The following is a 16,886-nucleotide window of genomic DNA, read 5'->3' on the forward strand; positions in this document are numbered from 1 at the left end:
CTCTCTCTCTCTCGCGGTTAATAAAAGCTTTCGCGCCGCATGCGGTTACAAATTGACGACGATTAAGGCACAAAGGAAGCCCAGATCAGACGCTTCGTATTAGATGCCCAGCGATTGGATCTAAGCGGATTACACGCGCGCGCACAGGCGAATATCAACGTTCTAAATCGCGCGACTTCCGACTGCCTCCGTGCCGCATCGTCGTCGCCGCGCTTGGGGTCGGTCGCCCGATGAATGGGCCAGGATGAATGGCGATTCGTCTAAAGGACGCTTGTGAATGGCGCGTATCAGCGGTCGTAATGCGCGCGTACACGCGATCCCGCAAGCTTATCTTAAAATTTCTTGTTTTTTTTTTTTTTAGTTTTCCATGTTTTATGAAGCAAACCATTGGTAGAAACGATTAATAATTTTAGAACAATTCCAACAAAAAAATATATAAAACAGATACATTTTAAGAAAATGAAATTAATCAGAAAATATTTCTGTATTTGAAAAGCAAAAGAGAGTAAATTATGTATAAGCAATTATTGTATATAGCAACGCTTTCACTCTACATAGGCAACTGGCTACGTTTTCTATTAAACTAGCACTACGTTTATACATATAATGTAATACTTTCAACTGTATTTTGCGGATAAAAATTATTGCGGATAAAACAAGACAGTAATCGATTGCTATTGGAAAATATAATCTACAATAAATTCTCGATTTTTTTATAAAAACGAGTGACCCCTAATTGCGAAGATATTTAATATTGAAAATCGCAGGCTTTTGTGAATTTTTGTGAATTGAACTTTAATAACAGGAAATTAATTTACTTTTACACAAAAGGTTTTATTTCAACTGTTAATTTAATTTAACAAAGAGTTTTTCTCTGTCGCGCGAGATTTCTATTATACACATATATTCCTAATACCTTTATACATATCACAACAATTTGATATAATTGTTTCCTTTCGCTACTACGATTAACATGTAACAACAGATAAATCGAAATTACACATTTCCGTTTTCCGATATTAATTATCTTAAAAAGACCCAGTTATTCCAGTTCAAATGGATAGCCGGAAGCGAATTGAATTTGCATACGTTCATTTGCGCGTTTTCGCTCGTGTAATCGCGCTTGCTAATCATCCGTTTTTCATGCTCGAATATCATGAACGTGCTCGAATTTTCACAGTAGAGGAGATCGCCGTTAATAATAAGAATTAAGTTACCGAGCAGCCGGGAGGGATCGGCAGAGGTGGAATTATCGCGGTAAAGAACGGGATAAACAAGAAGAGCGTGTGCATCTTGTTGACTTTGACGGTGCGCAACCGCTAAACCTCTCTAACCACATTGAGCACCGGTCACGAGAAAAAGGATTAGTTTCTTCGAAGGCGTTTAACCGTGATTACAGGATCGACGTAGACCGCTCTAGCACGCGATCGGGGTGGTGTGCGATGTGCGACACGCGCGTACGCGACAAGCGCAAATCTCTACACCTGAGAAACAGAAAGATGCAAATTCGAAACCTTCTCATTTCATTATGAGACGCCTGCTAACATTCGGCATATACTCCTATAGGATAGACTAAATAAAAAATTCCACGTGGATGAATTTAATCGCAGACTATAACTTCCGTGTAAAATAAATAACGCAGAATTTTATTAGCCATATAAAATACTTTCGGATAAGATAGAATTAGTGGACATGCGATCTTCTCTGCTTTTCAAATATGAAAATGCATTTCGTTTATAAAACCCACTCGATTCTATCCTCGATTCGACCCTTGTTTCGTCAGAAGATCAAATCTCATTAAATCAAAGCGATACGAAAAGAAATCTCGACGTTTAAAATATGTGACAAGAGAAATCTCCAGAAGGCCTGCGGATGTTTCATCATTCGTATGACTTCTGCTTCTTGTACCGCGTGTAATGGTGCTGCCTCACTCATATCTCACCAGCTTAGCCGTTCAGTGTATATTACGGGAATCTATGATAATGTCCGGCAAAAAGTCCGACACTCCCAGGGTCAAAGATCTCAATGCTTCCATCTCTCTCGACTCGCGCGTAAGTATATAAAATTTCTCTCATGCTCTCGCGTTTATCAGGCGCGCCTCTCGCGATTTCAAGTGTACCTCGCGGTACACTTCGATAAACGACACACGCGAACGTGAAACAGGATAGATGTATACAAGTTGTCCCGTCCAGCGAATAACCACACACACACACACACACAGCTGGGAATTCTTATTAAATAACTGAATATTTCTCTCGAGCTAAAATATTACCCCTTCATGTAAGTACATGTATCGTGAGATTTAATATTTCGAATATGTCGGCTTTGCGTCAAAAGAGAATTATTTTATATTCGTTATAATGTTGTAACGTTAATAAAAAAAATATTAAAACGTGAGATTATTTGATTTAAGTGGTTTACCCTTGCAGAAATAAGGAACACGCGCAGCGGTCGTTCACTGATGCAACGTACTCCAAACGCGAGCGGAACGCAAAGGACGCCGCGTGGCAGTCTCGGCACTCACGCGCATGTTACGCGGTCTAAAAAAAAAGTGTCTCTGCTCCCTGTAGCACATTTTTACCCTGTTTTTTTTTACCGTACATCGTCCATTCTCGTAGGCCGGATGCACGACGTTCGAAGTCGTAAAGCACCATCGCGCCATGCGAGAGAACCGGTTGCTCTCGCGTATCGGGAAACAAATATTTTTCGCTACCTATCCAGCGGCTTTAAATACATTTCGTCCGACGTATATACGTTTCTCTCGCGCCAATTTCCTGCTCTATATGTCGCTCCTACATACCGGCGCGCTTCGCAATGCGTAAACAAATATAATAGCGAATTTTGCTGGATGCACTTAGCGCACTCCGTGCAAACACTCGGAAAACTGTTATGTTAAAAGTTTACTTATAGATACAAAATCATAATTTAATAACTTGTGCTAAACTCTCACAATATGTAAAGTATAATAACTAGTGCAACGGTTTGAATATCTACTATGCATTATATATATTTACGTAAATTCTATACGTATGACGACCTATATCCGGCACCTTATTTTGTTACAAGATCTCGCTGTTAAAAACCTGATGTTAAAATACTCAATGCAATACATTTTAATTCGATATTTTGAAATTTATCATTAATTCGCGAGTCGAGGATGTTCATGTTTGTAGCTCATGTAGGACATGCGCAACAGATTCAGTTCCGACACAAGAAAATTTCCCCGTCGACTACCATCTCCATCGCGTTATGAAATCCAAGCACGTCGTTGCCGATAAATCAACGCAACAGTCGGGCGATCTCGCGGGCAATTCTCGATCACCGGCCGGCCGACCGATCAATCACGCGCTTTCAATCCTCGACACGTGCGCGATCCGGTGAACGTCCCCAGCGTATACGAACGAACGAATGAACATCAGCGTGGTATCGCGAATCAGCACCAGGTGGGCAGCTCACGCTAATTCACCAGTTAGCCCCATGCGCGGCCGGCATTCGACGCTGATTTGCATCTGCCTACCCATGCTCGGTCTCTGAACCGATCGTACCCCCGCCCGCCGTAAATTTAAGAAATTCGAACATGAGAAGTAAAACCGATGGGCAGACAAATAATTATAAGTTATCGTACGTTTCGAACACGTCTTCCTTTTCTTACGTCTGTTCAAACTCATCCGAGTTTGGGAAATTTACCCAAAAGTTTACTTTATTTTCTCGTAGAATACACAATTGAAAGTAATGAAATGTGTTTTCATTTCCATTAAAACTTCGAAACTCCAAAGTATAACTTTATTGCATTGTCTCATTGTATTGTAGTTCGTTTAAAGTTTAAATAACACAGAATTAAGACGTGATATGTATATGTATATTAACCGTGAAAAGTAATTTAATTAATTGATAATTTAAACAATGTGATAAATATGTAACATATTCATCGTATACTGCATACATTTATAATTTGTGAAATACGTAAAAATTCTTATTGTTTTTATTATTTCTTGGCATTGTCTGCTCTCTTCATACATTCATTTCTGAGTTTCTATTCATTCTGTTTTTTTTCTAATAGATAGTCATAAGGCTTTTTTCTCTCAATTTCTGGAACAAGTGTTCTAAAGTTTGCCTCATCCTATAGTCACACAGTGTCGACTCTCACCTTTCTTGGCCTCCAGTCGAGACTATAACATATTGCCCGGGGAATTAATTGAACGGCTGCGAGACGCGCTGACCGTATGGGATATAATGGATGGATAGTCGCGGCTAGATAATAGATGGATGGATACGCCAGTGGATGATAATGAGTCGTGTCAAGTGCGAGACGAGACGAGACGATCGTTGAAGTAATCCAAGTGCCTGCGATATGTATACGCGACACGGGGTCGAAGGCTTCCCGTCCGTGATGTCACGATACTCATTTGTCGTCTCGCTTAATACCAGACTTACGTCTATATAGATTATTACATGAATTATCCCAAGCTGGTGAACTACTTTTTATCTGCGAATTCTTTGACGAACGTGAAAGCAACTTGTTTTTAGTGAAAATACCGAAGGAGAATCTTTTGTCTGAACTAGCTAATTTTTAACATTAAGTAACTTTATAATCAGCATTAACCATCACTTAAATTACAATATTTTTAAAGCAAAATTTACTTAAAAATAAATCAAGGCTATAATTTTACTAAAGAATAAAATCTCAACAGCTCTACAACTTTATTTCCGAAAAATTCTTTATTTTTAATTTATCGAAAATATCGTTTAATATCTCGTTGCGATTGATTGTGTTAAAAATAAAATTGTATATGTAATAGATTAAATGCAAACTATTTTGCTTGAATACTATATTGCTTGGAAACCATTGCGAATTGCAATTGGCCGCCAGTGGCCGCGAGAGTAATCTAGCTAGTCGATCCTTTGATCCTCGTTTTCAAGGTATTCCATGATCTTGCTCTATCTTCATTCTCGAGGGATGCAAGATTATCTCAAGGGAGATGCGAGAACAATGAATAGGTACTTTTGAACTTTAATAAAGAGATAAGTCTCTCATAAATGTAGACATAAATATCATCAATGCAATTTGATTCATATTAAGGCTCGCAATAACAATAATCTTGATCATTCATAAATAGTACGATATTATTCATCAACTGCATGTGAGATCTTAATGTGGTTTTAGTATATGGCATACCACGATTACTGTAATAACAGGAGGTTCGCCATTTCGATAACCTCCGCACAAGGATCAATTCCGACAATTGCCCGACCGAATTCTATTCTGTACGCAATTTAAAGAACGCTTTGCTAACGATATGCGTTTCCTCGTTCGCCAACGTCTGTGCCCAAGGAAATTAACTACCGCGAGTTAACCCGCGTCGCCATAAATTGATTAAGCTACTGAAAGCGGCGTAATTTGTCTTCCACTTCGTTTTGTTGCAGATCAGTGCGGAAAATGTCGCGCCAGCACGAAAAGGCTAAATCTCAACAAGTACTGCAAAAGAGACTATGGTAAGTGTTTCCGAATCAAACAATGTGGACAAAGAACGATGTATTTAATCACACTCGTCCCTCTGGATATAATGGAACCGTAGAAACCCAAACAACGTACTGCAAATCTCACCACGAGATTCTATAATTAACTCGTCCTTATATATACTGGCTATTACAATTCTAAAAATAAAATGACTTAAAGAAAGAGGTATATCACAATTTCTTTCACATTTAGAACTATCCGAGCAATCTCTCTATATTATGATGAATTTTTTAGAGTAATAAAAACCACTCTTTTTCACAATTCTTTACTCATTAAATTAAACATTTTGAGAATATCGAGAAAAATATTTTTAAATTCTCATTAAGGATTCTCGAATTATCAAAAGCCTTTAAGTAGAATAAAGAATTAGTGTTATGTGTTATATCCAAATATAATATTACACAATCCCGTAATTTTTTTCATAGAATATCACATTGACAATACGAAATTCCTGATGATCCAATATCATTATATACAGGCAAGTTAAAACGACAGCGCTCGAAAACGGTGATAAGTATAGTAATGTGGAAGTCGTCAATTCCCGGCTGGTCGATGTGGAAAAACATTGCGTGGCACAAAGCCACCGGAATTGTTTCGGCTTTTATCGGGGATAGATGTGTGCTCGCCCCAGTAATGTGTGGAGGGCGCATGTGAAACAACGATTTATGCCAGAGTGCCCGTTTTCTCTCGCTCTCTCCCTCTCTCTCTCTCTCTCTCTCTCTCTCTCTCTCTCTCTCTCTCTCTCTCGAAAGTCCTCGAAAAAGTCGAACATAAACGTACGCACGCATAGGGGGAGGGACATGAAGAGAGAGAAACAGGGAGACAGTAAGAGAAGAGGCAGTATAACGGATTTCATTTTAGAAAGCCCTGCATTTGTTACATAAAAAGAGTAACAAAAGAGGTTTGAGAGAAATTATATTTAAAAAAAAACGAAGTGGAGATATTTATTAAATAGAAAGTAATAAAAAATAATACTTTCATGAAGAATCTTCCTTATTCTAATTTTCTCAATTTCGCGATAATTGCGCTAATTATACATATAGTGCTTCATGTTCTGCAACCATTTTTCTTTGTAATAAAGTAAAACATCAATAATACCATCTCAAATGTCGTTATTTCTTTATTGATAACGTTCAAAACTATTTTTTTATTTACCGGTTTGTAATACATGGGGCTCTGGGGCTCGGAGTTGGCTAAACCCATCATTGAGGAAGACGAGAAAGAAAGGATAGGGTTGTTTGCGTACAGCCGTGATTGCTCTCTCTTTCCTCTCGCGGTGGCGTGTATAGCGCTCAAAAATGAAAGACTCACGTTTTAACGGTGCCGGGGCTTTCAATAATAGAATGGTATGCCTTTGAGCCGCGGTCCGGCCGCGGGTTTGGCCGAGCAGAGCGGCTTCGCTGCTCCCTGCTCCCTCTCCTGTCCGCTCGTTTGATTCAGCGCAGATAAATCTTCAACAGGTCTGCACTTAGCTGTCTCTGACTTAGAATAGCGGCCGAAACGACCGCGCATCCCATAGCCGCGTCGCGAAACCGAAACCGATCGGGAACGACGACGCCTCGAGCACGTGCCTCCGCGCGTGTTTTTCGCTAAGAGCGAAGAATACACAAAGGGATGTCGTAGGAAAGCGTTGACAATGGTTTTGATATTATAATGTGTCAAAGATAAAATAGCGAAACAAAGTAACTTCGCGTGATTCCTTGATAAAAATCGAAGCATAGAAAAAATGAAGAAAAGAAAGAGAGAGAGAGAGAGAGAGAGAGAGAGAGAGATATTCCAGTACTTTAAAAAAGGAAAAAAATTTTTCTCCTTAAAAATATTATATATTAAAACATTTTTAAGAGGTTTTTTTTATTTTAACTTTAACTTTATAACCATTGGAAACCTTAATAAAAATGAACACTTTTAGAATAAAAGTAGAAAAATTGCTCGTATAGAGAATAAAAACAAAATTGCAAATATATATAATTTTCCATATAAATGTTTAGTAATTTTACGTTTTACATTCTGTTTTTCATCAATTAATTGTAACAAAAGGTCAATTTAAAGAATTAAGGCTGTAATAATTCAACTATGCCAATTTTAGAATTCGTGAAATTGCTACGAAATTATCAGAGAAAATACACATTTCCGTTTCGAAGATACATCTTGCTATCCTTCCTCGCGAGGAATGTAAAATCCCCAGACTATATGACGTCAAGAATAACACGGCCCCATGATTCGAATAGCAAACTCCGGGCACGACGGCGTATAAACTCGTAACGCCGACGTCGAGTAATGAATGGTTCGATCGAAGGCAGCTCAGCGCTGAATCGTTTTGCAGGGGCATGACCCTAGTCCTTGGCGAAAGGCTAATAGTATCCCTGTCCTGAGGACGACAGGATCGATGGTACGATCGTAACAGGAGAGAATGAAAAGAAAAGAGCCGCGCCACAGCCCCCCATTCGATTCTATGGGCTCGATATAGGTTGAAAGGACCCAGACATCCTTTGAACGAAAGGAACACATGTGTGTCCATGTTAAAGACGATTACGTCCGATACGCGTTCCAATTAACAACGCAAAACGTCAATTTTATAATTGCATTTACTCAAAGTTTTACGAAAGGAAACGTTTTAATAAAAAGCTTCTTAATAAAATTCTATTCTAAAGACATGCGCAGTGTACCGAAAAATTTGTTTCATTTCATCTTACAGAATACTCAGAGGAAAGAGAGGTAACCATAACTCCAGCTATTGTCGAACGAAGTTATAGTTACCTACTTTGATATTCTTATAAGATACAATAAGAACTTCAAATACGTTTTTCTCAAAATGGAATTCATATATATATGTCCCTGCTCCAGATACCTCAATTATATAATATAACTTGGTAATATATTACATGTGTGTGCTTGAAACGCATTGTTCAATATGTTCTTTTTCACCGCAGCTATTCTGGGCAGAATAACGGACAGACACAAGAAAAGCGACGGCTCCCAGGCCGGCACGAGCGTATCAGGCACATCCTGGATCCGATTCACTCTAAACGTCGACTTCATTTACAAGAAAAATCCTAACTCGAGGCTTCGCCGTGGCGACGTATCTCTTTACGTTCACTCAGCTGATCTAGCCTGCAGATGCCCCAAAATTAAACCTAACAAGTAAGTATTTTATCGCTTCGTCGAAGAATTGAATGTTTAATTTTCAACAATCAAGATTATTTCATTTTTAGTGTCAATGTTTATATTATTGAGCTGTATAAATATCAACTCAATATTCTACTAAAGGACAGAAAAGTCTACTACATATTATACATTTATATGAGCCAATCTATTGATTTTAAGCGAATTTTTTCAGATATAAAATTCTTTTAAAAAATAAAACTAGAACAAAACAGATTTTTATAAAAAATTCTAAGTTCTTATATAAATCTAAATTTGTTCCTTGTGAATCGCAAGTACCATTATTTGATTATTATCCATTAATCTCGTTACTGCTTGGACAATACACATTCAAAAACGCATTAATAGAGACACGTGAAGCTCTTAATTTGTTTATATTCTTTAAATATTTTTTGTAGCCAACTTTGATTTTCTACTTGTTAATTCTCATTTCGAGATCAATCTAAGCGGTCAAGGTTTCCAATAGCGCAACTCTGATAATATGGAGACGGGCACGGCTGCAACGACCGTGAACTGCCTGTCAAAAATTGCGGAGTGGCCGGCAACAGCTGACAGCTGGACAACGATCGCGATTATACTCACGCGGCTCTGTTATGTTCGCAGATCGTACTTGATCCTTGGCCAAGAGAGTGACGGCAGTGGCCAAGGTGGGCTCACAGTGACACAGAGGTCGATCGTCATCGAGTGGCGCGACGAATGGCACCGTCGAATGCGCCGTTTCCAACGAAGGGCGAGATCGTGCCATTGAGATGCTCGTACGTCGCGGAAAGAGAGGAAGAGATAGAAAGCAAGATGGAGAGAGAGAACGAGAACGAGAATGAGTGAAAACGAGAGAGAAAGAATGAGAGAGAAAGAGGGTGTGTACGTATATGTGTATGTTTGTGTGTATGTGAGACTGAGAGAGAGAGAGAGAGAGAGAGAGAGAGAGAGAGAGAGAGAGAGAAGAAGGAAGAGAGTAAGTGAGTGAGAGAAAGAGAGAGAAAGGAGAAAGAAAAAGAGAGAGAGAGAGAGAGAGAGAAACAGAGAGGAAAAGAGAGAAGTCAATCCCCTCCCAATCGTGTTCGTAGGAACCTGCATATCTTGATTTCCCGACCGCGAATACCGGTATCGGGGTGCCGATTTTATTTTGCGCGCGGTACTTGTCGACGATCCTACGTCGAAAGCAAGATATACGAGAAAGGAGAACGAAAGGGGAAGCAGCGATTTTTCCAAGACGAGCGCGTCCGCCCCGCGAAATGACGCGAGCAACGCACGTTTGTAGAAAGGTTGCGCGGTTCGAAGGCGACTATATCGTCGTGAGGTAAAGTCCCGAAGGGATCCACAGGCGCGATCGATCGTTCAAGATACACGCTAATGAATAAGCACTAAAATATCAAACGATTTGTATTGTCAATCGATCGCATTTGTAAATTTCTTTCCATTTTTCGTTTCGATCTGAAGAACTCTTAAACTTTGCCCTGGCTTTCGCCAAACACGTGTTTCTTTTGAATGAAACTAGTCACAGTTTTTTATTCCGACACGGTAATTCGCTGTTCGAACGAATAGCGTCTGAGGTATACCTAACGTCTCTGTAGAGCAGGCGCATTCCTCGATGTCGATTCCACTTTTGACATTTGTTGCGCGACATTTCTCCGTGACAAGCGATTTATTGAACGGCATGAATCTTTGAGGGCTCGCCGTCGTACCCGTTCGCACCCGATAAATCGCGTGTCCGTGAGAAATGTCGTAAGATAAATGTCGGGTCGAATTTACGCGACAGATTCAATTACTCTGGAATACCGCAAATCGTCGGCGGTATGGTGTTCCTGGCGGTACAGCCGTTACTCAATGGCGAATAATCGCCCGAATATGTCGTCGTTTCTGCACCATTAATACTGCATCCAAACCAGATTCGAACGAAAGATATTCATTTCCGTATCATGATGTTCGTAGCGCGCCGTCATTGTCGCGATCAATAGAAATTGATGGTTTTAATTAAGTTTGCGTGCAACAATATTCAACAGAATCGCGAGAGAACGTGATATTAATATCGCTATAACATATATAAAATAATCGAGCTCTTTCAAAACGCTTCTCCGACGCTTCGATGGTAATTCATATTCATCAACATCAATTTGCTATATACAAAACACGAACGGGTATAGATTGTGCGCGATGTGATGCGACGTGATATGTACGAACAGGGAGCGTTAATGCATCTATATTATAGAAGGCACTGTCATTAAAGCTTAATAGATTCGGCAAAGCGAAATCAATTTCAAAAATCGAACGATATCGCTGACGCACGATGTCTTTAATCTTGTTCATCCTCTTTCATTTTATGAGCAGAAATTGTAAGGATGATTGAAAGAGGGACACACAAGCAGAACTTCCGTTTGAAGAAAAATTCGATTTGTGCTTTTGTTTCTTTATGCGTTAATAATTTTGCTACGTTAGTAGAAATGTATCTAATTGTAAAGTATTCTGTAAGATAAAATGAAAATCATAATTTCTCGAAACAAGATCTTTACTTATGTGACTCTTTTCTACATCCGTTTCAATTTTGCTGTCCTAAGTTTCATTTCATTTCTTCGAAATCGAATCGTAAATATACTGATTATAGCTTTCATAACTTTTGATTTATTTTATTTAATCTTTTTCTTCAAAAATTATTCCGAGTTTTAAATACCTATATGTAAAGAACAATCGCGTATAATAAAATTGCGCTATGTATGACCGCAAATAATGCATCGTGGCGATCTTTCGACGTCGCGGAATAGTAATGGCGAGGTGAAGGTACGTGCGATAATATGTATGCCTCGACTTTATTCCTGAGAAAACCGCGGCACACCTGCTACGGAAGCATGATTCAACCGCGTCCAGCATTGGAGGGCTCGTATCGCCGTCGGTACTAAAAGGCCGGTCTCGGGTAGACAAGCGCAAAATGCGTATTGTACATGTACCACGTCTAGCCATTTCAAATCTGATTTATTCGCGGCCGCCTTGTGTCTTGAGAGCCGGTGCACTCGGAGAAAGTGGGCGTGAGAGGGAAACAGCGCGAGAATCCAATGAAACCACGAGAGAGGCAAAAGGAGAAATGAAAAACGGACGCGAAGCAAGTAGATAAGCAGAAGATACGTTCGCGGACATAAAATTTATTTAACCGTTATGTATTATCATTAAGGGTATATCACACATCGGAATCTGAGAAGCTTTATCGTTTTGATCGTCTTGCTAGAAAGTTAATGTGATTCTCGGTCATTCGTTAAACGTCACCAGAATACAGAATAGTGAATCACGCTTTACTTCTCTTTGGTCGTTTTGAAGATTTTGTTTGAGCAAAAATATGCCAAAAGAGATTATTATTGAAAGTGGTTATTTGTTGTAAATTTCCAATATACTATTAAATATCTTGACAACCAATCCTCAAATTATAAATTTATATAGAAGTCCACTTTAAACTTGAAAAAAAATTCTACTATCTCTTTATATCTTACGCCTAGTTTTTGAGAAACTTTTAATTGTCAATTATTTATGACTTAAAGATTATTCGTTTCTCGATATTTTCTCAAAGGAAATCAACTGTAGATTTTTTTTAAAAATCCGTGCAACTTGTACGAGCTGTATACTTTCTATAGCATCAATTTCTCTCAACAGCGTTCTCTTGCCATAAAGATAATGATCGCGTTTTAGTATTACTGTAGAGTAAACGTTTGCTCGGACACCTAGAAGATCTTTAGACACCTAAAATCCCCTCTATTGTTTTGTTTGACTCTTTACCAAGCCTCTGCACGCATTGTCTAAGATTTGTACATATCAAAACGCGAAAGCGTGAATATCCACTCTGCTTTTGCAAATTCGATTTATCAATGACATTTGAAATGTTCAAATATCTTGATTTGTTTGAATTGGATGACCATGTTGAAGCATATCGCGCATATCTTGTACTACGGAGACGTCGGTGCGTAAGATAAATCGACCCGGACGCATTCGGTTCTACGGACAGCTATTAGGAATTCGTGGCGTACGGATTTAAGTCGTCGTCGAGCATCCGTTTTGCTCTGCTTTAAACGCTTCTTCCAGCGCGAGCAAGATGCGTTCATCTAAAATTGGAACATATGGCATTCGCGCCGAGAAACGGATACGCATGTCGTGTTTAATCGAAAGTGATGTGTACAGGGCCACGCGTTTCGCAAATCGACTGAGCAGGCGTGACCGAACAGCGAGTGTCTGTGTTAAATAATCTATTCGACGAGATAGATAAATGTCTTCTTCGACTCTTGTCTTAAAGTTCTACATGAGGTAGAATCAAATTAAGATGCTAAAGAATTGCATTGTGCGTTATTTTTTTTGCAACACGGCGGACACCGCTCGATCGTAAATGGCACAAAACTCGTCCCAGGGCTTCCCCTCCCTCTCTCACGACTTCTGTTTTAATTTATTTATTCTTCACTCGCTCGATCATCGCGCGTCGTACCGTACTCATATAGAAATATCACACGCGTTCGTTGAATGTAGATTTTCTTGTACATTTTCTATATAAATTATTAAGATCTTTTTCTAGCTGGTATATTATATTACGTAGTGGAGAAAGAGGAGAGAAACACAGTAGAGAGGCTAAGCACACTGACACGTGTCGCGACGTGAGTCGCGGGTTTATCGATCAATGGTGACACTCTCCCGGATCGTTTTGCGTCACGGATTTTCCAGGCGGCGACGACGACGGCGGTGTCGTTCGGTTAATCGTCGGTCGTGAAAATCGCTGATCTTTATAGCATAATATATAATATATATATATATATTTCTTCGATGTAAGTACGATTTAAGGCAGTACGGCATGAAATATCGATAAAGAGATCATTTAGCGTACAATAAAGATCAGTGGGGATTGTTTGAGAATTATCACGTGTTACTCGACATAATCGATGACTCAGCTGCGATTAAGGAGCCCACCTGTTACGTCCCACCTGATCCTTTCCGAATTCCCGATATCAACGCACCAGCACGCGAGAAGACTATTCTTTCAGAGTTAAGTCTTTCTCGCGACAGTACGATAAAAGGATACGCAAATATCAAACGGCACCAAGCGCATTATTTATAGAGGTAATAAAATAATATGTAGAAACGTTTATATATATTTGTAACCACGTGCTTTGTGGTTCGATAAGAAAAAAATTTTTGAGACTAACTTTGATCCTCCGAAGGGAACGGGAGCGTAATTTAACGCTACTCAATTTTATGACGTCGCGTCGTTGCGATAAAATCTCGTTCCTCCGTCTACGCTACAAAGTGTATCGAATTATAATAACCAAGATGCGAACTATCGCACACGATGTCGCAATAGTTACAACGCTGCGATATTATTAAAAAAAAAAAAAAGACACGACGTGACAGAAAATTGTATATCGATATCGCTACAAAATCGCGTAGTGTAAACATGCTGATGTTACACGCGATCGCGATAAGAGAGGCCATCCTTTATGCATCGCGTTTCGAGCCAAGTTCCTAAATTGCGCCGAATACGTTCTCCTCCTAATATGTTTTTCTTGTACGATCGATGTAAGCCTTCTTCCTTCTAGCGCGACGAATGAAGAACAATGCAAGAAAATCAGAACGAGGAGGAAATGTAAAGTGCACGTGTTCGCGTTCGAGGAGGAACAATCATCGACGCTCGTATCGAATTAGCGCGACGATAGTATTAACATTCATTCGTTTAGATGCTAATTGCAATGCATGAAGTGCATATTATCTTTGAATCTCCGTGTGATTAATGAGACTCTAACTCTTATATCCACATCGACATAACACACAAGTCACGATAAATTTTTCCTTTTCAACCGTTAATAATTAAAAATTATTCGTGCATTTTTGTATATTAAAAAAAATTTTTCCTTTTCAATCGTCAGTAATTTAAAATTATTCATGTATTTATATATTATAAGAAAAAAAAACATTTTAAGCAATGTACAATAAGTTAATCTGTTAATTAAAGACATTTATAATCGCAAGAAAAAAATAAGCGGAATACCTGAAATGCAATATATTTATAGAGCGATTTTCGACTTCACAAAGAAAAAAAAAACGTTTTTTGTCATACAAAAATATTAAAAAATTATTTGGATGTACGTCTTTCTTGACGTCGATAGATCTAACCACACGTCGAATATTAAATCAGTATTTGAACTATAGCCGCGCTAATCACGTGCGAGCGTTTCTTTTCCGTAAGAGAATCCCGTGGGAAACAGATCAGATGTGATCGCCCTTGTTCTTGAACGAGGAGAAAACAGTCGTACGCTCTTTCGTGTGTGCCGTAGTTGACAATGTATGTATGTACTTACGATTTTAACGATGGTTGAACGTGACGTCGGTGGAAACGATTCTGACGGGCGATCGATAACATCACAGATGAACGACGGATGTTCACGTCGTTGCGTCCGCGAGCCAATAATACTACGTACTACGGAGACGATCGATCTCGATCCTCGATCGATCTTCACGTTGCAAAACGATGAGCCCTGAAATCAAAGATCGCGGCGATTGAACTTTCGCATTCCGAGTTTCGCACCGAGGTTTCTTACAATGTAGACTTGCAATTATTATTTCAAATTGAATTTTGAGCTATAATTAAACATCTCAATTGTAAAACAATTACATAATTTTGATAAAAACTCGAGAATTATGTTAAATTTTATTATTTTCTAATAACAAGAAACGGAAATAATAAAAATTGTTTCTTAATTTTTATATAATATGTAATTTTTTAATATATCTAATAATTTTTATTGATGAAACTTTCACATAACAAAATTTTTTTAAATTTTTAACATGATACAATAAAAACATAATTCGATGATTCTGAATTTTTGTGAAATTATATGTATAATATATATTTCACAAAAATTCATAATTATTGGATCGTTAATTTTTTTTTTTTTCGTAAAAAAATAAGGAAAAGAGGAGTCAGAAAATGAGTATCAAATTTTAATCTTTCCACAGATATATGTATCACACGTAAAATGTCACTAGTGAATATTTGCATTCTCGAGTTTTTTTAATGATTTCTTTTATTTGGATTTTCGCAATCTACATAAAAATTAAATTGGAATTTAGATATAATTTTTCTCTAAATTGAATGTGTTTATACTAATCGATCTAGCGCCTTTATTTAACTTGAAATGAGATCTGTCGTCTCCATTATTTACGCTATAATTACATGTATAAAATGTACCAACAGCTTAAGATAGCTTTAAATTAAGATTAAAAGACTATGTCATCTATTCGCGAATAATATACGTACAATCGGGGATTAAAGAGGCCTTTTTCGCGTGCGATCGAAACCAATAGATCGGACATGCAGACCGCGCGTGAATAAAATCATTTATTATCGCATCCGTAAGGGAAGGGAATCAATTTTCAGCTTATCGCTGAAGAAATTAAAAAGAAAGCAAAACGAACTCGAGAAGAATTCAGAGTCAATAAACTCGCCACTCGAATTCCATCGCGTACCCGAAGGGCACTTTCAAGTGCGAAGGCACTTCGATCGAATATTCAATCTCTCGAGGATTGAATATTCAATCTTGCTGAATGTTTCTCGATAAGTTAAGCATATATCTCGAATACATTCATCTCGACATGATTTATATTTTTAGCGCAACTCTCCTTAACGTTACATACAAACTGTCTCAAATACTGAAATTTACGTATAAGCCAATTAAAACATTTAATACACAAATTTTGTTATTAATTTTAATATATTCAAAATTATTAAATCTATGAGACTATCTTCACATACAAATTAAATGTTAAAAATAAACTTTAATTTGAACTTGAAAATTAGCATATCGAAATATAAAATATACTTAAGGCATTTTTGCATTATCGAGTAAGGCATTTTCAAATTTTCACAAAATTTTCGTACATATATACATATTTTACAATGTAAAGTAATTTTCCAAGATAAAATAATCATATACATATATATATATATATATATTTAAGAATTTTTCAATTAATAAAATTATTTAATTTTATTAATATTCTCGAATTTAAAGACTTTTCGATAATAATCTGCAGCTATTTTATGGATAGAGAGTCTCTATCTGTAAAAAACGCAATGTAATTTTCTCTTCACAATATTTCTTAACTTGTTATATTGCGCACGTGCGATAGATCGCCAACAATAATTACATTGCGACCAATAATAGAAGAAGAGAGAGAGAGAGAAAAA

General features: G+C 37.9%; 2 protein-coding genes across 2 annotated transcripts in view; one reads left to right on the top strand and one right to left on the bottom strand.

Annotated features, from left to right (window-relative positions):
- Window positions 1-2,548, bottom strand: part of LOC143898604 (uncharacterized) — a 206,279-nt gene extending 203,731 nt beyond the window's left edge. The window contains exon 1 of the transcript XR_013257261.1: window positions 2,422-2,548. The gene's annotated coding sequence lies outside the window, so the exon portion shown is untranslated. The remainder of the gene's footprint in view (window positions 1-2,421) is intronic.
- The window catches only part of LOC143898594 (netrin-1), a 214,383-nt gene extending 197,497 nt beyond the window's left edge, over window positions 1-16,886 (top strand). Inside the window, exons 5-7 of the mRNA XM_077408173.1 lie at window positions 5,425-5,493; window positions 8,449-8,659; window positions 9,284-16,886. Coding sequence (XP_077264299.1) covers window positions 5,425-5,493; window positions 8,449-8,659; window positions 9,284-9,428 — 425 coding nt within the window. The 3' untranslated portion in view covers window positions 9,429-16,886. The remainder of the gene's footprint in view (window positions 1-5,424; window positions 5,494-8,448; window positions 8,660-9,283) is intronic.

This window comes from Temnothorax americanus, unplaced genomic scaffold (assembly GCF_048541705.1).
Source record: "Temnothorax americanus isolate GAGA-0224 unplaced genomic scaffold, ASM4854170v1 Scaffold24, whole genome shotgun sequence".
NCBI lineage: Eukaryota > Metazoa > Arthropoda > Insecta > Hymenoptera > Formicidae > Temnothorax > Temnothorax americanus.